The sequence below is a fragment of the Bos grunniens genome, chromosome 25, assembly GCF_055505025.1.
Source record: "Bos grunniens cultivar Pamir isolate PY7600 chromosome 25, Bosgru_T2T1.0, whole genome shotgun sequence".
NCBI classification, from domain to species: Eukaryota; Metazoa; Chordata; class Mammalia; order Artiodactyla; family Bovidae; genus Bos; species Bos grunniens.
The window spans coordinates 17,163,963-17,187,654 of NC_141189.1; the positions used below are offsets into that span (position 1 = coordinate 17,163,963).

Below are 23,692 nucleotides of genomic sequence, written 5' to 3' on the forward strand. Positions count from 1 at the left end.
CTGGGGAAATCTTCCTAACCCAGGGATTGAACCCACGTCTCTGCATTGGCGGGTGGATTTATTACCACTGAGCCATCTGGGAAGCCCCGTTACTTATCCTTTGTTGTTGTTCAGTTGCTAAGTTGTGTTCGACTCTTTGTGACCCCATGAACTGCAGCATTCCAGGCTTCCCTGTCCTTTCCTATCTCCTGGAGTTTGCTCAAACTCATGTCCACTGAGCCAGTAATGCCATCCAACCATCTCATCCTCTGTCACCCTCTTCTCCTCCTGCCCTCAGTCTTTCCCAGCATCAGGGTCTTTTCCATTGAGTTGGCTCTTGGCATCAGGTGACCAAAGTATTGGAGCTTCAGCTTCAGCATCAGTCCTTCCAATGAGTATTCAGGGTTGATGTGCTTTAGGATTGACTAGTTTGATCTCCTTGCAGTCCAAGGGACTCTTGGGAATCTTCTCCAACACCACAGTTTGAAAGCATCAATTATTTGGAGCTCGGCCTTCTTTATGGTCCAACTCTCACATCGTACATGACTACTGGCAAAACCATACCTTTGACTAGACGGACCTGTCCCTTGAGAATCCCTTGAACCATACGAAAAGGCAGTTATCTGCAGTGGGAATTAGAGCATGTTCTTCCTGTTGAAAAACCACCCGAGGCCTTCTGTTCCAGGACCCAGGCTGAACATCACAGCGGAGAACGACTGCCGGCGCCTGCACTGCTCCCTGAGAGACCTGAGCTCCCTCCTGCAGGCCGTGGGCCGCCTGGCCGAGTACTTCACTGGGGACGTGTTCGCCGCGCGCTTCAGCGATGCCCTCACAGTGGTGGAGAGGTGGGTGGGCAGTCCCAACATGGAACTCAACTCGCCTGCTTGTATGAGGGGCTGCGGTGGCCAGGCAACTCTGCCCTGCCCAGGTGACTCGAGGCTCCGCCGCACACGGGGGTGTGGAGCAGTCACCGCCCTTCTCTGAACTTCATTCGGGTCCTGGTAAAATGGAGTGGACATAGTATCCTGTGGGTTTATTGTGAGATTTATATGAGGTAAGGCACTGAGCCCAGGGCCTAGCATGTAGCACACGGTAAAGATAAGCTGCGATTTCATGGAAGAGCTTACATTTAAAGACAGGAGTAACCTCAAGAGAAACCAGGTGTGGTCATAAAGAGATGTTAAGACAGCCCTGTTAATAAGAGGACAAACAAGTAGGCAGTCTGCACTCTTGACTCGGCGGCCAGATGCCAGAGGGGTCTTTTTTTGGTTCTCTTAGAGTGGGACTGGTTTTTGCAGTCCTCTTAGGGTCCTGAGGAGTTGAAGCTGGGCAGCCGCCAAGCCTGACTGAGGGGCAGATCCCCGCCTTCCTTGCACCAAGCTCCCATTACTACTTCTTCTTCGAGGGTCCCTCACAGGCTTTACGGCCGCATTTGTTGAGGTCCTCCCATCCCTTCTCGTGAACTCGGGCACCTAAAACGCCATTTGCTGAAAATAAAAGGGACAGAACGTCCAGGTCATTTCATGGTAACCAGCAAGTAGGTTAGATCAAAACCAGGGGGGTGTGGGTCCAGCCCAAAGTTGAGTCACCTGGTGCTTTGATTGGCACGGTGGCTGTCATTGGGAACACACTAGGGGAGCGAGGGCCCAAGCCTACTGACTTGCATGGTAGATTTTTCTTTGTTGCTCTTCGCTTAAAAGCAGACATGACTGAGAATTTTAAATGAATCTGAAAAGCCAGATTAATGTTAATAAGAAAAGCAGTATACAGTAGTAGGAGATTTTAGAAAGTAATTTTGTCCATTTTCTTTCTGAATTTTGAGGGACAGTTATTATCACTTTATCTGAGTAAACTGTGGCCCAGAGGGCGAGTGCTTTGCCTCAGACCACGCAGTTCGTGAGAGGCCGCACTTGGACTTTTACCAGTTTCTTGAGCCCAAATGCTGAGCTCTCTCCAGCCACGAGCTTCTACTTCAAGCTCTTTTTCCTCTTCTTCCCACACTAGGCCTGTTTCCTCTGATAGTAGAAATAGAACATGTCTTTCTGTCTGAAGTCTTTATTTTTTTAATTTAAACTTAAGCCATGTATTGTATCCATCAGTCATTTTGGCTTCACAGGGAGGTGACTGTTGAGAGATTCTGGATGGTTATTTTATAGGTCCTTATGTATATACATCTTTCTGCATTGCTTAAGTTTGCAGGCTCAGTAGTGAAACGCACTTGGCTCTTTTGTCTTCATTTAGAATAAAGTGCGAGAGAAGCCTCCTCGTTATGGCTACATGACCTTAATAGCCACTGCCATCAGTAGCGTTCTTACTTGTCAGTTACATAATATTAGTATCAAGACTGCTAAACATAGAAATATTAAAAGACACATTTAGAAGTTCATTTTTAGTGTAGAGCAACACTAAAGAATGCTTTTGAATGTAAGTGAAGAGTATCAAGTCACAAGCTGTATGATTTCACTTCTGTGAGGTACTTAGAGTTGTCAGAATGGTAGAGACAGAAAGTCAGTGGTTGCCAGGGGTGGAGGGGTTGTGGAGAGTTACTATTTAACGGATACAGAGTTTCAGTTTTCTAAGATGGAAAGAGTCATGGAGGTAGATGATGGGGGTAGTTGCGTGTTATGAATATATTTAACATCAGTAAACTGTACACGTATTGTATGAATGTAAAACAATTTAAAGAATTAAACACTGGGCACTCGTTGGTGTATTACTTACTGACGGTGACTTTTTTGATGCCTACTTATCACCATCACCATACCCTACTTTCTGGAACTTCAGATTGAGGACCCTTGACTCTTTTACTCTTTTACTTAGTTCTTGGCTTACTGGAAATACCTCTTTCTGACTGCTGCCCAACCCTGAATAACTTGTGACTCAAGCTCATGGTTTTTTATAATAAAATCCTGCTTTCTGCCCCTATCAGAGAGGAATATTTTTCAGAATATGGACCCCATGCATCAGAGTCCCACGGATGCTCTTCAGAGGTACACATTTTCAGACCCCCTCAGAGCTGCAGTGTGCGTCTGTGGGGCAGCACCAGCAAGTTGTATTATAACTAGTTCCCCAGTTGATTTCTTTGCTCAGTGAAGTTTGAGACCCTCTGTGCTGTTGGATTGAGGGAGCAAAACACACGCCATCTTCCCTGGAGTGCCCCTCAGACCTGAGTCCAGGGTTCCTTACAGAGCAGGCACGGAGAGAACTTAGCCAAGTCTCTAGGGCTCTTTTTTTTTTTTAATGTTTACTCGGAAAGGAGTGTCTCTAATGGAAGAGCAGTCTCCCATTTCCCAGCAGAGCTGGTCGCATTTAATGTTCATTTATATGTAGTGAGCCTTGGGCAACCAGTGGGCTCAATAACTTGCTTCTTAAAGAATTGTGCTGAAAGTTAAAAATAGCTTAATCTGTGTTAGAAACTTTCATGTCCCCCCTTTCCCAACCCCATCACAGTGTTTTATCATGAACATTTCATATCTTCAGAAAGTTAAAAAATTGTGTAGGTAATACCCATCACCTAGATTCTACAGTTAAATTTTGCTGTATTTTCTTTATCATATGTCTATCTACCTGAAACATTTGTTTTTCCGTTTTTTAAAATTGTGATAAACTACATATACAATATCAATTTCCATTCTGATCATATTGGATATATTGTATTATGTTCTCTGTTGGATATTTATATTTTCAAAAAGTTTGAAACTGTAGGTAGTGCTTTAGACTGTGTCTTAGTATATAAATCTTTATGCATATCTCACATTACATCTTTGGGATAAAATTGAAAACCTGGTCTTGATTTCTTTTTTGATTGGAAAAAAGTGTGTCCTCAAGACTTTTGTTGATACCTCGTCCATTTTGTCTGCTTTAGTTCACAAACTGAGTGTGGCCTCATTTGTACAATTCTTCTTTGCCAACAGATTGGTCAAAGTCACTTTGTATGGATCTCAGATAAAATTGTACAACATTGAGACTGCTGTGCCATCAGTATTGAAGCCTGATCTCATTGATGTGTAAGTATAGTTAGATGTTTGTGTATTCTCAGAAAGACTTGTTCTCTGACCCCAAATGGCTTTATAGATAAAAAGAGACTGTAGTGGCTGTCGTGAAAAGATGAAAAACTCCCGTCTCCAAACCTCAAAAGAGAGAAGGCTTGTTATATCTGGGGACTGGGGTGGCTGGAGTGAGTGGAATTCATCAGGCAGATGAGAGCTGGGAGCAGAGGGTAAGTATAAGGAGTAGGCATTTCAGGAGGAAAGAATAGCACATGCCAAGACACAGAAGTGGTGCAGAGTCACACAGGTAGGGGTGTGGGGAGCAGCTGGTGTGGTGGGAGGTGAAGCTGGATAGGCATTTAGGACTATTTCACTGTGAATGCCATGAGTTGTGTCCTGGAGACCAGTGACTGAAACTGCCCCTGGAGATTCTGACTATAGCAGGATGGTACAAGGCTTGGGTGTTTGCATATTAAACAAGAACCCTAAGTGACTTTGAAGCTGGGCACCCAGGGACCACACTGTGAAACATTATAGACAGTGGGAGGCCATTAGGAAAGTGACGTAGAGATGGGGTAAAGGAATGGGGACTGGAGATGGGGCCCTCTCCCAGAACTCACTGCCTGGAAGGCTTGCTCTCGGCTGGAGAGGCATGCTGCCAGATTCAGCCCTGTGCTAGCTTTTAAAAATAGTTTTATTGGAACACAGCCCTGCCCATTCATTTACGTATTACCTATGGTTGCTTTTGCACTGTAGTGGCAGAGTAGTTGAACAGTTCTGAGTGAGAGTGGATGGCCTACAAAGACAAACATTTATATTCTGACTCTTTTGCAGAAAAAGTCTCTGATCCCTGTTCTAGAGCATTCTGGAGCTTCAAATTAGATACATACAAAAAGAGTCTCATTTACTATGGTGGTTTAAAAAAAAATTTTTTTTTTTAATATTGCTCTCCTTTTTGAGAAATTAGAGAAAGCTTCTTCCAAGAAAGAGGCCAATTTGTTCATAAACACGCCTTGCACACAATTTGGGGAAGTTTTAGCATTCTTTCCTTGAGGCTTAAGGAACTGTATAAATGTAAAAGATTGGCAGAAATTCTTAGACACCCCTTCACAGGACAGACTTCGATGCCTTTCTCCACACTTTTCGATCAGTGGATTCTAAAGATAAATAAGTGACAAAATAACTGTTTTGTCAGTTTGAATACCAAAATCCCAAAACTTACAGTTTCTTACTGAAAGGTATTTAGTACCTATTCTTACCTAACTTTTTACTTTGGAAAAGCTCACATTTATAGAAAAGAGGGTAATAGAATGAACACCCATATACTATACTCTTAAGCTGGATTCAGCATTGATAAGTATTTTGCCACGTTTGTTGTGTGTGTGTGTGTTTTCTGTTTTTGCTCTCTCTGTATGCACATACGCATGTGCATTCTCAGCGGCTCAGTTGTGTCTGTCTGTTTTGTGACTCCATGGGCTGTAGCCCGCCAGGCTCATCTGTCCGTGCGATTTTTTCAGGCAAGAATACTGGAGTGGGTTGTCATTTCCTCCCCCAAGGGATCTTCCCAACCCAGGGATCTGATGTGTGTCTCCTGCACTGCAGATGGCTTATTTACTGCTGAGCCATCAGGGAAGCCCTACACATGTGCACACACATACATGTTTTTTGTGTGAACTATTTGAAAATAAATTGCAGACAACACATCATTTTATCTTTATATCCTTCAGCGTTTATCTCCTAGGAACATTCTTCTGTATAACCATAATACATTATTAACACTCAAAAACTTTCATAGATGGAGTAATGTCGTCTCCTGTTTTTAAGCATATCTATATGTCTGTATATTCTAGTTTACCTAATTGTCCCAGGAATGTCCTTTATACGTATATATCTATAGATGTATATATTTTAGATCCAGGTTCTAACTAATGAATCTCATTATGTGTTTCTCTTATAGTCTAGACAAGTTAGTTCCCCAAATTGTGTGTTTGGGAGGGGTAGGGTGGGGAGAGAGACTTACTTTTTGGAGATTCACATCTAAATTTTTTTTTTTTTTTTTTAAGAAAAACTTAAAATCTTGATTTGTCTAGTTTTTGTCTGTATTAGATTAAGGTTAAACATTTTAGCCAGAATGTTATATATGTGATGGTGTGTCCTTCTTGCATCATGCCTAGAAACCTTAGAGGTTGGTTTGCCCTGGAATTATTGATACTGAGTTTGATTTTTAAATAGTGTCTGCTGTATCCTTGCTTTTCCACTGAAAGGTCCTAGAAGCAGTGACGCCGCAGAAGCAGTGCTCCCTTTAGTATTCAGGCTCTTGGTTTCTGAGATACATTCTCCACCAAAAGGAATCAGGGCTCCTTGGAGAAATGCTACAAGTCTGGGGCAGGCTGACACTGGAGAATCTGTTTGAGCCAATTGGGAAGGTTGGGAATGTATGAAAAGGACACGGGGGCCAGCTAGAAAGGGTGCTTCCTGGTCAACTTGACGATGTGATCATCAAGAAAGAGTAAGAATGATAAGGAATTACAATATATTGAATATACAGCATCCATATGATTAGAAAAGAAGATCGGGGAAAGAAAGTTCTTTTTACAGAAGAATATAGCTAATGAAAAGAAAAATAATTAGAAAAATCCCTCGTTTGCAACCACCAAGTTTTAAGAATGATTTAGGCATGGCTTCTCAATGGGTATTTGTTGTGGAGGGTGCTACTTATTTATGGAGTCTCAAAGTATCACCCCACCCAAAAAATTACTTACTAATTTTTTCAGAAAAGGGAGAAATTACCCATTTATGTTTATTAGAAGGTCCGGTGTTTTGTAAGCTCTGGGACAACTGCCTCACTTTTTCAAAGATTTATTCTCTTTGGTGAACTGTGAGTTTTTATGATGTAAAAGAATACACAGAAGAACTGTACAGAAAAGATCTTCACGACCCAGATAATCACGATGGTGTGATCACTCACCTAGAGCCATACATCCTGGAATGTGAAGTCAAGTGGGCCTTAGGAAACATCACTACGAACAAAGCTAGTGGAGGTGATGGCATTCCAGTTGAGCTATTGCAAATCCTAAAAGATGATGCTGTGAAAGTGCTGCACTCAATATGCCAGCAAATTTGGAAAACTCAGCAGTGGCCACAGGACTGGAAAAGGTCAGTTTTCATTCCAATCCCAAATAAAGGCAATGCCAAAGCATGCTCAAACTACCGCACCGTTGCACTCATCTCACACGCTAGCAAAGTAATGCTCAACATTCTCCAAGCCAGGCTTCAACAGTACATGAACCATGAACTTCCAGATGTTCAAGCTGGTTTTAGAAAAGGCAGAGGAACCAGAGATCAAATTGCCAACATCTGTTGGATCATGGAAAAAGCAAGAGAGTTCCAGAAAAACATCTATTTCTGCTTTATTGACTATGCCATTGCCTTTGACTGTATGGATGACAATAAACTGTGAAAAATTCTGAAAGAGATGGGAATACCAGACCACCTGATCTGCCTCTTGAGAAATCTGTATGCAGGTCAGGAAGCAACAGTTAGAAGTGGACATGGAACAACAGACTGGTTCCAAATAGGAAAAGGAGTATGTCAAGGCTGTATATTGTCACCCTGCTTATTGAACTTATATGCAGAGTACATCATGCGAAATGTTGGGCTGGAAGAAGCACAAGCTGGAATCAAGATTGCTGGGAGAAATATCAATAATCTCAGATATGCAGATGACACCACCCTTATGGCAGAAAGTGAAGAAGAACTAAAGAGCCTCTTGATCAAAGTGAAAGAGGAGAGTGAAAAAGTGGGCTTAAAGCTCAAGATTCAGAAAACGAAGATCATGGCATCCGGTCCCATCACTTCATGGCAAATAGATGGGGAAACAGTGTCAGACTTTATTCTTTTGGGCTCCAAAATCACTGCAGATGGTGACTGCAGTCATGAAATTAAGACGCTTGCTCCTTGGCAGGAAAGTTACGACCAACCTAGACAGCATATTAAAAAGCAGAGACATTTCTTTGCCAACAGAGGTCCTTCTGGTCAAGGCTATAGTTTTTCCAGTAGTCATATATGCACTGGAGAAGGCAATGGCACCCCACTCCAGTACTCTTGCCTGGAAAATCCCACGGACAGAGGAGCCTGGTAGGCTGCAGTCCATGGGGTCGCTGGGAGTCGGACATGACTGAGCGACTTCACTTTGATTTTCATGCATTGGAGAAGGAAATGGCAACCCACTCCAGTGTTCTTGCCTGGAGAATCCCAGGGACAGGGGAGCCTGGTGGGCTGCAGTCTATGGGGTCGCACAGAGTCGGACACGACTGAAGAGACTTAGCAGCATGTATGCACATGAGAGTTGGACTATAAAGAAAGCTGAGCACAGAAGAATTGATGCTTTTGAACTGTGGTGTTGGAGAAGACTCTTGAGAATCCCTAGGACTGCAAGGAGATCCAGTCAGTCCATCCAAAGGGAGATCAGTCCTGAGTGTTCATTGGAAGGACTGATGTTGAAGCCGAAACTCCAATACTTTGGCCACCTGATGCGAAGAGCTGACTCATTTGAAAAAGACCCTGATGCTGGGAGGGATTGAGGGCAGGAGGAGAAGGGGACGACAGAGGATGAGATGGCTGGATGGCATCACCGACTTGATGGACATGAGTTTGAGTAAACTCTGGGAGTTGGTGATGGACAGGGAGGCCTGGCATGCTGTAGTCCATGGGGTCGCAAAGAGTTGGATGAGCTGAGCGACTGAACTGAACTGATGATGTATATTTTGTCGTGTGTATGGTGCAGTACAACATCGGCAGAAACTATAGTCTTTGCTCCTTAACATCGGCAGAAATTATAGTCTTTGCTCCCTCAAGCCTCAGCCAGATACCATGTATGGTGTGATGGAAGCTTAAAGCTGAGAGTCTCTTATCAAAGCTTATATGTAAAGCTCTAATTCCTGGTAGTTTTCTACGTCCTGGTCTGTAGTTAGGGATATAAAATTTTTACTGTTTCCCAGTCTAACACATTATCACTTGAATTCTTGGATTCTGGTTTTATTATTTACCATTCTCTCACCTGACCCCATGTGTGTCACAGGAAAATTGAATGAGATCTGATAGACGTTTGCTAACTGCCTTCTGGGTTCCAGGCGGTGGTGGCAATATTTAGATGACGGGTTTTAATTTTAGGTCCTTAGGGCGCAAGAGAAGGTTTCTAGCCTGTCACACGTGTTGTAGATTGGTACATGTGATGGGTGGAATTCTTTCCTCCTGTGAAAGTAGGTTTAGTGCTAATGTATTCTGACCTTAACCTTTAACTTCGAGTCTTCTCTCTGTTGGCAGGCACGCTCAGTCCCTGGCTGCCCTGCAGGCGTACTCTCACTGGCTAGCACAGTACTGCAGCGAGGCGCATCGGCAGAATACCCAGCAGTTCGTTTCGCTCATCTCCACCACCATGGATGCAATCACACCTCTCATCACCACCAAGGTCTTGAAACAGCAAAGGCTGCATCTCTTCTCTAACTCCCCATCTGTCCTCCTCTTCATATACCCATTTATAACGCCACATAATATGAGACCCAGTTCTTGCCGCCGTGATAGAAGCATGCGCCATTTTATGTTCCTTTTCTTTTCTTTTTTTTTTTTTTTGTTTATTTTGGCTTGAGTAGTCAAAATAGAATGCAGAAGAGTTAGAGAGTAATAATGAAGTAATTAATGACAACTCTTTTTTTTTTTTTTCTGAAATTGGTCATCACTGGTCTGACCAGCATCATTTTTGTTGTTTTAGATACAGTTAATCTTCAGTTCTAGGGTTGTTTTGTTCCCATTTCCTTGAGACCGATTCTTGAAATTGTAGCAGCTTATGTCAGTTCTAGTCCATATAAATTCAAATATACCTATTCGTTCAGTTCTCTAAGTCTCCCATGAATACATGCTCATTGTCTAAAAGTAAAATACTATTCAAATGTATAGGCTAGAAAATTATGGTACTCTTTAATTCCTTCCTCCAAAACATCTTCCTTTCCAGGGTAAGCACTGTCAACCGTTGGTTGTATAGCCTTCAGACTTTTCCCAGTTCTCATATACATAAGTAAACGTTGGTAGACAGCTGGAGATACATTAATACCTTCTTTTGTGTAACAGTGTGCCTTGGAGACCTTTACATGTGTCAAACAAGTGCAGTGTGTGAAACTGACCAGTGCTGTTCTGTAGTCGGGGTGTGTGATAACTCTTCTTTTGATGGAAATTAGATCCTTGTATGTACATCCTTGGAGGATAGGTTCCTAGAAGTGTAATTGCTGGGTCTAAGGTTCTATCCATGTAAAATTTGATAGATTCTAAGCTGTCCTAAGGAAACCACCAAGTTATATTACTAAAGCAGACAGATACTTCTTTTCCTTTTTTCTTCTTTTTCTGGTAGTTTTACTCATACATGGCATTCTGTACCACTGTTAACAGAACAATGTGTTGTTTTCTGTAAATTTTTGTGGTGTTCATAATTGTACTTTGTAAATGAGTTACGATAATCCTGTGAGGGGGTTGTTTCAGAATTCACCTATCCATCGCTGATCTTTTAAATTGTGTCCATTTGTTAACAGTTCATTACAGATAGTTTTGAAATGTGTGTACTCATGACTGTAGCTTTATCCTTTTAGGTAATTTGCTTAGAATAAGTGGGATTATAGGGTTCAAAGGTTAGGGATATTTTGTGGTTTTAGCAAATTATGTAATTTTTCTAAATTATTCTGCATACCACTGGCACTTTGGTGTGCTGCTGGATTGCAGTCTTACTAGCATCTGGTCCTGTTTTCAAGGCATCTTCGCTTTTGCTAGATTACTTGAAAGGGATGGAATGGTACTTAAACCAAGGGTTTGGTTAACCTGTTGAAGTGAAGGAAGTAGGCAAGCCTCGTGTGATTGATGAACTGCAGAATGGGGGGTTAAGAGAGAGCTCTGCTTGACTAGAGTAAGAAGAGTCAGATGAACAATCCCCAGTTGTGTGAATGATATGCCAAGGAGTTTGCCATGTGGTTTAAATGCTGACGGGGAGCCACTGTAGATTCATGAGCTGAGAAGTGACTGAGTTCAAAGATACTAGTGGCTGAGAACTAGAAAATTAGAGACGATGGTCTTGGCTTGAGGGCAGCAGCTATGGTTGTGGCAGGGAAGAGGAAACCTTGTTACTGGGCGTCATTATAGGAAAACTTCTTTGAGACAGAGTCTAGTTGATGTAATTTGGCATCAAGCCCCGTATTCAGCTCATGGCTGCCTCCTCAAGTTCTAATACCAGTCTCATAGAATATGTTGTGAGCTGACATGTCTTCTTCCCTCCCCAGGTCCAAGATAAGTTGCTGCTATCTGCGTGCCACTTACTGGTCTCACTGGCCACCACTGTGCGACCTGTCTTCCTGATCAGCATCCCTGCAGTGCAGAAAGTATTCAACAGGATCACTGACGCCTCTGCCCAGCGACTTGTCGATAAGGTGAGGCCTCAGGGCTCCCCTGGGGTCCCCAGAGCCCTGTGGCTCAGGCTCAGAGAGGCTGAGGAAGAAGAATCTAACCTTTCATCTTGTACTTAGAGCTTACAGGCCCTGCCAGTGTACGTGGATTTCTTAAATGTATGACACTGATGCAGCCTCAGTGCTCTCTTGTTAAGACCTTCCTTCTCAACACGGTCCGCGTGCTGATTCAGACATAAAAAATTCCCCCCGACAGGCCTGGTGATTATGGTGCTTTGAGAGCTGGCAGTTTGGCTGGAGCTGGGAGAGTCCTCTTTGTATTCTTTGTGGTTTAAAACAGTCTGCTTTTATTGTTAAATGTTTGTTTTCTTAGGGTTGAGACACTCCAGACAAGTGTATTCTACAGTCCTCTGGGAGGCTCAGGCTGGAAGTTTAAAGCAGTGAAATGGGGGCGGGGTCATAGGGGAGTCAAAGCAGTTACTTAAAAGTACCTGGACTGTGAATGTGTTGCTTCTGACTTGTCCCCAAGGGCACATTGAGCGTAAAAGACTCGACAGCAGTGTTCTGAGTAACTTCTCGGCGGAGGGTATCCGGAGCGGGCAGCCGAGGGACAGGTTAGATTCAGCATCGGTGATTTCTCCCCCTCTTAACGCTTCAAGCAACGAATCAGAGGGGAAGTGCAGCAGTAAGAGTGATGATTGAGGTGGCCTTCAGATGTGCTGGGCCCAGATGTGGTGGTGTTACTTCAGTTTTTCTCTCCTTCCTGGATTGTTCAAGTTGGACCCAAGTCCCAGGCCCAGGTTTTAAGAAAGGAGCCCAAGGCCTGAGCTCAGCGTGTGTGGTCAGTGTCAAAGGTCACGTCAGGTGCAGCCGCTCTGCTGTCCACGTTGGTCTTGAACTTCTGCTGGATGGATACCCTCGGGTCTCTTCCAGGCTCAGGTGTTGGTGTGCCGAGCCCTCTCGAACATCCTGCTGCTTCCGTGGCCAAACCTCCCAGAGAATGAGCAGCAGTGGCCCGTGCGCTCCATGAACCATGCCAGCCTCATCTCTGCGCTGTCCCGGGATTATCGAAATCTGAAGCCCAATGCTGTCACCCCACAGAGGAAAATGCCCCTGGATGACAGTAAGTGGCCGCAAGGCAGGGGCAGCCTGGGGAGATAGGTAGAACTGGCATCATTCTTACTTTGTAGCAGATGGGCTTTGCATCTGGGGCTCATGGGTGAATTTATCTGCCCACCATCACCCAGCTGCTCAGCCACAGAGTTGACTCAGGTAGAACCGTGCTTATCTGTGGAATTCAGTGAACATGTCACGTGGACCTATTCCCTGAATGCAGGGTGCATGTCAACAATAAGAAATACATCCATTTGAAGACCCTCTTTGATGGTGACTTCTGTGGGTAAAAACCCTTCAGTGATTATTGATCCATCTTGGGTACTTGTGTAAACAGTCAAAGCAGTTGACTTCCCCACACTGGGAAACAGGAAACTTATCTTTTGACTGTTTTTAACCTTTCTCAAAATATAAATGTTTTAGAGGCTTTGAAAGAGCTTGGTATCTTCAAAAGTGATGGAGCTTGGTATTTTCAAGTTTAGTTGTTTATATTAAAGAAGGGAGAAAAAGAGAATTCAGTTGTTCAAGTAGAAGGCATCAGATTTCTCTGAACAATCTTCCTGAAATAACAAATATTACAGAAATAGTTTGAAAATTGTCTCTTTTCACAGTGAGAAAGTAATAGAACATTATTGGATGATGTCAACAAAAATGCTTTGTGATAGTAATATATACTCAACGTTCTTTTTAAAAGTACATTACTTTTACAATTAAGAATATTAACACAAGCTCATTATACAAAAACACTAGAATGATATACAGATGGAAAAGGGAATTCTTAAATCTCATCGTTTTTAGTATTTTGGAAAGTAACCCTTTTAACTATTTTGTCATTGTCAGCTTTGGTGATAGTCAATTATTTTACCAGCAAAAGCAGGTTTATTCAGGAATAGCCAGAGGAATTGCAGTTCTCAGGTTATGAGGACCATGGCAGACCATAGGCAGATTCAAAGAGCTAGGAAGGGGCACTTGCTTTTTTAGGGCAAAGGGAGGGGTTGAGAGGGTCTGTAATAACCAGAGTCCACTGAAAGAAGCTGGGAGTCCAAAATATGAAGGCTTCTCATTGGTTGGGCTGTTAACAGTCTCTGATTAGATGGATTGTCTTCAGGAAGAAGAGTAGTTTTCTTCTTCCTGCTGGATGAAGTGGGTAACACCTACCTGTTGGGAGTAATTGACAAGCATGGAGGGGCATAATAGCTCCCCCTGCAGGCTTGTCTTGACTCTTGTTGTCAGTTCAGTTCAGTCATGCTCAGTCGTGTCCGACTCTGTGACCCCATGGACTGCAGCAGGCCAGGCCTCCCTGTCTATCTCCAACTCCCGGAGTTTACCCAAACTCACGTCTGTTGAGTTGGTGATGCCGTCCAACCATCCCATCCTCTGTTGTCCCCTTCTCCTGCCCTCAATCTTTCCCAGCATCAGGGTCTTTTCAAATGAGTCAGCTCTTTGCATCAGGTGGCCAAAGTATTGGAGTTTCAGCTTCAACATCAGTCCTTCCAATGAACACTCAGGACTGATCTCCCTTAGGATGGACTGGTTGGATCTCCTTGCAGTCCAAGGGACTCTCAAGAGTCTTCTCCAGCACCACAGTTCAAAAAGCATCAATTCTTTGGCACTCAGCTTTCTTTATGGTCCAAATCTCATGTGCACACATGACCACTGGAAAAACCATAGCCTTGACTAGACGGACCTTTGTCGGCAAAGAAGTGTCTCTGCTTTTTAATATGCTTTCTAGGTTGGTCATAACTTTCCTGCCAAGGAGCAAACGTCTTTTAATTTCATGGCTGCAGTCACCATCTGCAGTGATTTTGGAGCCCCCCGAAATAAAGTCTGACACTGTTTCCACTGTTTCCCCATGTATTTCCCCATCTATTTGCCATGAAGTGATGGGACTGGATGCCATGATCTTCGTTTTCTGAATGTTGAGCTTTAAGCCAACTTTTTCACTCTCCTCTTTCACTTTCATCAAGAGGCTTTTTAGTTCCTCTTCACTTTCTGCCATAAGGGTGGTGTCATCTGCATATCTGAGATTATTGATATTTCTCCCGGCAATCTTGATTCCAGCTTGTGCTTCTTCCAGTCCAGCGTTCCTCATGATGTACTCTGCATATAAGTTAAATGAGCAGGGTGACAATATACAGCCTTGACGATAACAGTAATTATATACATTTTCAGCCCCAAGAGACCAAGGTTTGAGCAGGCAGTTGATTAACACGGCGGCAGTAGGTGTGCTCAGCAGGTGCTTGTGTGGGTATCAGGCTGGAGTCATACTGGGAGGTGAAGGGGAGGGTTCGATCTGCGTGTGTCCATTCCCACCTGTGCCCTTACGACCCTCACATCCTCACTAGTCTGTTCACCATCTTAAAGTCTCAAGTCCAAGACACCAAACCCGAGGGACATTTCATCTTCTCTGTGGACATGTTTCATGTGATAAGAGGCAGAATAGAGGCAAAACACTGAACAGGCCGGCTGGCAGGCAGTTAGAGTCCTGACAGTCAAAAGGGAACAAAAGAGAAAGAAGGTGCGGAGAGATCCAGACGGAGATTGAGAACGCAGCCAGGAGAGGCTTCCGTGTGGCTGTCCTTCAGAGAAAGACCTTTGCAGATTTCCTCCCCTTCTCGGTGTTCCCTCTTACTCTGCTTTTCTCCTCAGACAAGTCATAACCTGCCGCTCACTCTTGGTTTGCAGCCAAAGTGATCATCCACCAGACACTTAGTGTCTTAGAAGACATTGTGGAGAATATCTCTGGGGAATCCACCAAGTCCCGACAGATCTGCTATCAGTCGTTGCAGGAATCCGTTCAGGTCTCCCTGGCCCTCTTTCCAGCTTTCATCCATCAGTCAGGTAGGAGCTGGCTGCAGGCCCCGCTGCTGGGTGGTACTGACAGGGCCCAGAGTCCTGCCTAGCTCTGTAGGGTAGGCTGAGTCGGTCGGCTGCGCAGACTAGAGGCGAGGGCTGAGGGCGGTGATGTCATGAGGTGCTGAGTCACTTGGGAACACATCAGTGGATGGGGCGTTATTCCAGGGCCGACATAGAACTTTTTCTGGGAGTTCCACTTACTTATTACATGGCAAGGTGGGTTTTGCTGAGATGCTAACCCTCCCTGCACTCTGTCACCATCGCTCAGAGCAGCTCTCTCTGGGTCTCTGGGTGTGCTGGCCTGGCTCTCCTGAGCAGTGACCGTGGTCCTGTCAGTCTGTGAGAGAAATGTCAGGGCTTCTCAGTCAGCAGGTCCTCACTAATTGCTCCCGAGTGTATGTGGTTGAAGCCAGAACATACTGTACAGATTTTTGAGATCTGGAAGTGCACCCACACTAAATGTAACCAATATTTTTGGCAGTTAGTCCCTTTAATGGCCCAGGGGCATGCAGTCAGAAGTACACCATTATCCACTTTCAGCCACTTGACCCTGGACCCAACTGCAGAGAAAAGTGGCTGAAGCCTTCAGGTGCTGACGCAGTTCAGTAGAGCATCCGCGAGCACGAGATGACCCAGCCACAGTGAGCGCTCTGCACAGTGCTGGATGCTGGGCAGTGAGGGTGGCTTCAAGATGCCCTTCATTTCCTACCATGAGCCATAGGGTGGAGTTGTCTATATTAGGGCTGTTTTCTCAGCATGTCCTCAATCATTTTCCACTTTCTATCATTGGCTCTGATGGTCCTGGCTAAATTTTTTCCAGCAGGAAGCCTTAGAGCGAGAGAGGATAGTGCAGATTGCGGGAGGAAGTGCGTCTAGCCAGGGGCCGCTCTTGATGTGCCTCTGATCACTTGCTTTGTCCCTTTATTTAGATGTGACTGATGAGATGCTGAGCTTCTTCCTTACTCTGTTTCGAGGCCTTAGAGTCCAGATGGGTGTGCCTTTCACTGAGCAGATCATACAGACTTTCCTGAATATGTTTACCAGGTAACTGCTGACCTGCTCGCTATCTGTGGTTTTTAGGCTCCACATGAGAAATGGTGTGACCTGGCCACTAAGCATGGGCCTTTTTGCTCCCTTTCTTCTGTTGCCACGTGCTGCTCCCAGAGAACCATTTCCTTGGCTATGGTGTGCTTTCTTTTGTCTTCAGAGAACAGTTGGCTGAGAGCATCCTCCACGAAGGCAGTACTGGCTGCCGGGTGGTCGAGAAGTTCCTGAAGATCCTGCAGGTGGTGGTCCAGGAGCCCGGCCAGGTGTTCAAGCCCTTTCTCCCTAGCATCATCGCCCTGTGCATGGAGCAGGTGTATCCCATCATTGCCGAGGTACGAGGGGCTGGGTGGTCTCCCGTGCTGCCTGTGACTGGGGAAGGAATGAGATATTGAGGAAAGTGTTGTGTTTTAAAGCGAATTTATTAGGTATTTTATTTTTCTCATAAGATAATATTTCTGAGAATGCTACTAGCTTGGTACACTGGTTGATTTAATTAGAACTAATCTAGTCTAAGCATAGCAGGTTCATTGTCACAAGGTGGCTTGGTTGGTAAGATCAGCCTCAAGTTTTCTATGATAGTTTCGTAAACAAGGGCTGTCCTTTCTAACTGCCCAAGCTCAGGCATAAGTCACTCCAGTTGCTTTGTGTCCTTAAACACATCTTGGCCCTCTGAGTGTTCTGTCATGGAAGCTGGTGCCCCCTGGCCTTGATTTCAGTCAAGGCTGGATTAAATAGATCTGGGCCTTATAATGTTGACTTCTGCCAAGACACATGGAATAATGTGACCTGTCATGATCTTCCACGACTTGGAGATTTTTGGATAAATTAGAAAATTATTGCTGAGCCTGCCTCCCTCTCCTCCTCCTCCTGCTGGTGAAAGAGGAGACAGACTCAGAGAGCAGGTAGCACCAGAAGCTGCCTCCACCGTGAGGTGCCACCTCCACCTGGAGGCCCTCTCATGCTGCTTTCGGTGGTTTCTAAGTGCTTTTTAAACTCCTTTTCTATAGAGGGCAGAACCTCTGTTAAGCCTTCTCATCTGTCTCTATCCTCAGAGGTTGCATAAGACCAGTAGGTGAGCCTGGACATTTTTTAAAAAAAATTCTGGCAAAGGAACATGACAGATCAGATCAACTGCTTTCTAAACAGGAAATCCATAGTCCTAATTGTTTTTCCACTTAGGAACCTTTTTTCCTAGCTTGAAAAGCTGTGAGTGCTTCCATCAGAAAAAGGGCCCCTTGGCACTGACCCAGGCATTGTGTGTCTCAGCTCTGGCCCTGTCTTGGCCTAAGTGCTGCTCGTTTGAACTGCAGGCCTGTGGGGGGCTAAATGGGATGAGAGCGAACTCCTCGTTTGAACTGCTGGCCCACAGTGGGCTGGACAGGATGAGAGCCACGTGGAAGGGGGCATGCTGCTGACTGTCAGCAGGCATCTCTCAGACCTCTTCCCTGCGCTGGGACCAGGCTGTGGGTGGCTCCTGAGCTTCGGGAAGGAAAGGTGCGAGGGTCTGTGTGTGTCTCCACAGCGCCCCTCCCCTGATGTGAAGGCAGAGCTGTTTGAGCTCCTTTTCCGGACGCTCCATCACAACTGGAGGTACTTCTTCAAGTCCACCATCCTGGCCAGTGTGCAGAGGGGCATGGCTGAGGAGCAGATGGAGAACCAACCGCAGTTCAGTGCCATCATGCAGGTAACCTGGAGAGCTGGTGAGGCTGAGTGGAATCCACGGACAGGCAGGCCCCATTCCGGACGCCAGTGCGTCTATTGGCCGACTGTCCCTCGCTTTGCTTCTCCGGCTCACGGTCCCGCTTCCTCTAACGTGGCTGCTGCAGCGGGTGCCACAGAGTGGTGTTTTGAAGCCTCGTGGTCTTGGATCTGAAGCTCAACTCTTGCTCTATACCTGTGATGTTAGTTAACTTCCTGGAGCCTTGGTCTCTCCATGAAGTAGGGGTAACAGTGCCTGATTCACGGCTTTGTTGTGGGTCACATGAGAGCATACATTGTGTTCCTGGCCCCGGGAGTGCTGGGTCCACATGAGCTCCCTCTCCCTTGCGGTGGAGTTAGCCCATGTGTAGGCAGCCCCCTGCGTCGGGTACACCTGGGCCTCCTCACCCGCAGCACTGTGGTAGTTGATCTGCGTTTTTCAAAGATGATTCTGGCTTGTGTGACTTGGGAGAAGCCCTGCCCTGGGAGTCAGTCTCCCTTTCCGATTAGGTGTGATGGTTGTGAGCCCCGGGGGCCGAGCACACAGAGGGTGGCCAGCTGCTCCCTGACTGCTTTCAGGCACGCGCCTTGTTCTGCACCCAGCTGTACAACTTTTTTATTCTAAGTCTCGGTCAAAGTAGAGGGTTATTTTTATTTCCTGGTTTTTCAGTGCTAGTTTTTCCTCACAGAGAAGCCAAAGGGGTTTCTACTGTTCTTCACTTTAGCTCCCCTCCAACACACACATGCGTGAGACACACTCCTGGTGTGGAAGAGCAGTTGTTGCACCCCTGGTCTCGGCAGTTATTTTGCTGTTCTTCCATCTCCGACACCCCGTGGCTGGCCTGGGTTTGGAATATTCAGGTGCCTTCTTCCCTCCCCTCCTACCTCCTTCTTCAACTCCGTGCTTGCTTTCAAGATGCGTTTGGTAGACAGATGGCTAGTCCTTCACTCAGGACTGGTAACAGCCACTTTGGGAAACAGCTTCACAGTTTGGCAGTTTCTTACAAAGTTAAACATGTAGTTACTCCATGATCTAGCGATCTCACCTCTAAATTTTTTACCTAAGGTAAATGAAGACATGTATTCCCACAGACTATACAGAGATGTTATAGCAGCTTTTTTCCTAATTGCCAAAAGCTGGAAACAATCCAAATATCCATCAGGCGGTGACTAGACAGACTGTTGACACCTGCGCCTCAGCAGTGAAAAGGCACTGTTCTCATTGCCGCAGCAGTGCCGTGGCCTCCCAGTACGAAGAAACCAGCTCCAAAGGGCTGCTTTGGAAACACTGCTGATTCCATCCCACCATATGACACATGTTTTGGAAAAAGCAAATCTAGAGGAACAGGGTGAGCAGTGGTTGCCTAGGGGTAGAGGGAGAGGAAAGCCATGAAATTAGAAGACACTTGCTCCTTGGAAGGAAAGCTGTGACAAATCTAGACAATGTATTAAGAGACATTAAGAGACATCACTCTGCTGACAAAGGTCCATATAATCAAAGCCATGTTTTCCAGTAGTCATGTGTGGATGTGAGAGTTAAACCATAAAGAAGGCTGAGAGCCAAAGAATTCATGCTTTTGAATTGTAGTCATGGAGAAGACTCTTGAGAGTCCCTTGGACTGTAAGGAGATCAAACCAGCCAATCCTAAAGGAAATCAGTACTGAATATTCATTGGAAGGACTGATGCTGAAGCTGAAGTTCCCAATACTTTGGCCACCTGACCTGAAGAGTCGACACGTTGGAAAAGACCTTGTTGCTGGGAAAGATTGAAGGCGGGAGGAGAAGGGGGCAGCAGAGGAAATGATGGTTAGATGGTATCGCTGACTCAACAGACATGAATTTGCGCATACTCTGAGAGGTTGTGGAGGACAGGGAAGCCTGGCATGCTGCAGTCCATGCGGTCGCAAAGAATCAGACACGACTGAGTGAACAACAGCGATAGCAAGGGGGCGAGGACTGGCCACAGCGGGGGCGTGAGGGGCTTTCTGAGGCGAGGGAATCTTTGTTATCGATGATCGTGGTGGCTAGATGCCTCTGTGTGCTGCTTAGAACCGCACGATGGTGACCATCAAGGGGTGAATTTTACTGTTACACTTCAGTAAACACGATTAAAAAATAAAACCATTGGATGTCGTGAAGGTTTCATCACGGCGCAAGGATTATAAGACCCCCTTCTTATAGTTTAGGAGCCCAGGGACAGAATGATGAAGCTGTCAGCTGGCCTGTTGTGGGGTGTGTCCTGCCCACCAATGGGTTTGCGTTTCATTGGCCTACCCTGCTCCTCCTCAGTCAGACTTTTTAAATAATTTTTGTTTATTGTCATCTTTGGCTGTGCTGGGTCTTCACTGCTGTGTGAGGGCTTCTCTCTAGCTCTCTAGTGGCGAGCGGGGACTACTCTCTAGTTGCGTTACACAGGCTGCTTCTCGCCGTGGCTTCTTACTGCGGAGCACAGGCTCTAGGGCGTGCGGGCTTCAGTAGTTGTGTTTCCCAGGCTCTAGGGTACAGGCTCAGTAGTTGTGGCCCGTGATGGGCTCAGTCACTCCGTGGCCTATGATCAGGGATGGAACCTATGTCTCCTGCATTGGCAGACGGATTCATTACCACTGAACCCCCAGGAAAGCCCCCTCCTCAGTCACTTCCTGTTGGAGCAGGGCTCTTTGTAGTTGGAGTGGGGAGGGTGAACGAGTAATGGAATTCCACAGCCCAGATCCTGCAAAGCAGTTTAAAGATAAGCTATTGCTTAACCCCAAGGCAGAGGCAGCCGGTTGTGCAGGAGCTTCAAGGATTTGTGGTTTATAAGACCTGGGATGCCATGGAGAGGATGGCTTACGGGTGAGTGGTTGGCATGAGCCGGTGGTGGGCAGCCTTTGGTATCTGCTGCGATGGCTGAGGTATTTGCCTTGAGGTGTTAGCTTCTCCCTCCAAAGACAGACCCTGTGAAGGGGGTTAGAGGTTTATTACAAAAGGGTCAAGATGCAACCAATAAGTGAGGCCCAGTGGGGAGTTCTTGGGAGCCCAGACTGCACAGGAGCATTCCAAAGATCTGGCCAGACGGGCCAGGAGAGCGAGGCAGTAGGCGCCCTCACCCTGTGTTGACACGGGGAGCCGCCAGCGAGTGTCAGGTCTCTGGGTGTAGGGAGGTGCCCTGGAAGGGCTGGATCTAAGGGTGTGTAAAGGTCGCTAATAAAACGGTGGTCTTACTTCTAGGCTTTTGGACAGTCCTTTCTCCAGCCCGATATCCACCTATTTAAACAAAACCTCTTTTACTTGGAGACTCTCAACACCAAGCAGAAGCTGTACCACAAGGTGAGTGCCCCACCAGCTCTCAGATAAAGGCTTCATCGTCGGGGGTGTCATGGGCCCAGGCCTGGACGCCCCCCCACCCCGCCCAGTCAGTGGCTGTGGAGCCTGCCGGCCTGCCGCTCACCCCGCTCGTCCGTCTGTCTGTCTGTAGAAGATCTTCCGGAGCGCCATGCTTTTCCAGTTCGTGAACGTGCTGCTCCAGGTCCTGGTGTGCAGGTCCCACGACCTCCTGCAGGAGGACATCGGCATCGCCATCTACAACATGGCCTCCGTGGACTTCGATGGCTTCTTCACGGCCTTCCTCCCGGAGTTCCTCACCAGCTGCGACGGTGTGGATGCCAACCAGAAAAACGTGCTGGGGCGCAATTTCAAGATGGATCGGGTGAGGACAGGGAGGCCTGGCTGAAGGGAGGAGGGCAGGCGTGGGCGCTCAGGCCCGGCGCCCGTTCCCAGAGGCGGAGCAGGCTGCCCTGGGCGTGCTCCGCTGTAGCTCGTGCAGCTTCTGGGGGACTTGGTGCTGTGACCGGACTGAGGGGCATGCGCTGTCCCTCGGGGTGGCCTCTGTGGCGAGTATATTCTTTGTCTCTGCTGCTCAGCCCCCAATCCCTGTTCTGGCCCCAGCCATCCACCTGGTTTGTCTCAGCTTCTTTGCACCCTGTCAAGCCCACCTCTGAGTATGGCCCAGCTCGTTTCCTCTGGGTTGTGAGTTGGCACAGCCCGGACTTGTGACAGACCGAGAAGACTGGTGCTTGGGAGGGAGCCCAGGGTTAGAGGTGGGGCCTTGGGCTCCTCTCAGACGCCAGGCGCAGCGGGGCTGACCTGCTGCTGGGGCCTGGGAGGAGCCTCCTGGCGTTCACGCTCTTCCCCGCGCTGTTCCCCCGGAGGCAGTCAGGTGGGCCGGGCAGCCCCTCAGGTGGGAGGGGTGGTGAGGTCTCTGGAGTGTGGGAAGCCATCCTGGTGTGTCTGGGTCCCATGGTGCCAGCCTCTTCTGCCCTGGGGCCTCCTTGCTGGGCCCTCACCTGCCCTCCTCCTTCCTGTTTCCCCTGTCAAGTCTTCGCTGCTCGCCTGCCAGGAGCTCTTCAAGGACCTTTATGTGTTCAATAATTTTTTGTCTTCCGCCTCCTCACACTTGACGCAGTGACGCCTGCTCCTTCTCCTGTGTCCTCAGCTGTTGCTGACCTGATCCTGTCCCCCTTCCTCTTCAGGGTCACGTGTTGCTCTTGCTGGGGGAAACTCCACATGCTCCTTGCTCGTCTCCTCTGTGATACGTGGCAGGATCATTCTTTGTTAGACTTAGCTCCTGTTTTCCCTTGTCTTGGAGTCTTTCTCTCCCTGGGATTGATCTTGTTTTCTCCTGAGCTTCTTGAAGTTCACTTCAGCTAGTTGGGTATTTCTGTCATCCTTGTCTTGGAGGCCCTAATGTTCAGTGATTGGTTTCTAATGGTGTCATTGTTGGGTCAGCTTCTGGATTTAAGACAGTGGCTTTCAAATCTCAGTATGCATCAAGCACCTGGGGTGCTTTTGCAGCAGTACTCCTGTGTTTCACTCAAGAAATTTGAACTTGGCATTCAGGAGCCATTGATTTTAAAAACATCCCTGGGTTTGTTTTCACGAGGATGAAATAAGTAGTCAGTGCCTCCATTCATTCATCCACCATGTAGTTGAAGCTGGCTGCGTCTCAGGCCCTGTGCCAGGGTTTCTGGAAGCTCCACTCACCCTGCCTCCAGGCATCTTGCTGGGAAGACAGGCAACAGCACCCTCTGTGGACCTCGCTGAGCCAAGCACTTTATGTGCTTGGCTTTAAAAAAAAATTTTATTTTATTTATTTATTTTTGGCCGGGCTGGGTCTGTGTTGCTGCTCGGGATTCTCTAGTTTTAGAGAGTGGCAGCTGCTCTCCAGCTGTGGTGCACAGGCTTCTCGCCGTGGTGGCTCCTCTTGTTCTGGAGCACCGACTGAGACGCACAGGCTTCAGTAAGCGTGGCTCACTGGCTGGAGAGCCCAGGTCAGTAGTTGTGGTACATGGGCTTAGTTGCTCCACTGCATGTGGGATCTTCCCGGATCAGGGAATTCTGCATTGACAGGTGGATTCTTTCCCACTGAGCCACTAGCTCAGTGGATCTGGTGGAGCTCAGCTCCGCTGGCTGCTTTACGCCTTCCACAGCCTTCTGTGAAGGGTGGGTCCTATTGCCAACCCTGCTTCACAGAGGAGCCCAGGCTCAGACAAGCCAGCAGTACAGAACTTGGGCTTGGTAGATTCAAGAAG

The 23,692-nt window shown here is 46.8% G+C and overlaps 1 protein-coding gene across 4 annotated transcripts in view; it reads left to right on the top strand.

The window, feature by feature from the left end:
* Positions 1-23,692, top strand: part of XPO6 (exportin 6) — a 107,090-nt gene that overhangs the window by 81,834 nt on the left and 1,564 nt on the right. For all 4 annotated transcript variants that reach the window (XM_086375187.1, XM_086375185.1, XM_086375186.1 and 1 more), the window contains 11 exons: positions 665-824; positions 3,894-3,986; positions 9,294-9,438; positions 11,288-11,434; positions 12,344-12,533; positions 15,209-15,364; positions 16,309-16,423; positions 16,587-16,758; positions 17,949-18,110; positions 21,333-21,431; positions 21,580-21,810. In XM_086375187.1, coding sequence (XP_086231313.1) covers positions 665-824; positions 3,894-3,986; positions 9,294-9,438; positions 11,288-11,434; positions 12,344-12,533; positions 15,209-15,364; positions 16,309-16,423; positions 16,587-16,758; positions 17,949-18,110; positions 21,333-21,431; positions 21,580-21,810 — 1,670 coding nt within the window. The remainder of the gene's footprint in view (positions 1-664; positions 825-3,893; positions 3,987-9,293; positions 9,439-11,287; positions 11,435-12,343; positions 12,534-15,208; positions 15,365-16,308; positions 16,424-16,586; positions 16,759-17,948; positions 18,111-21,332; positions 21,432-21,579; positions 21,811-23,692) is intronic.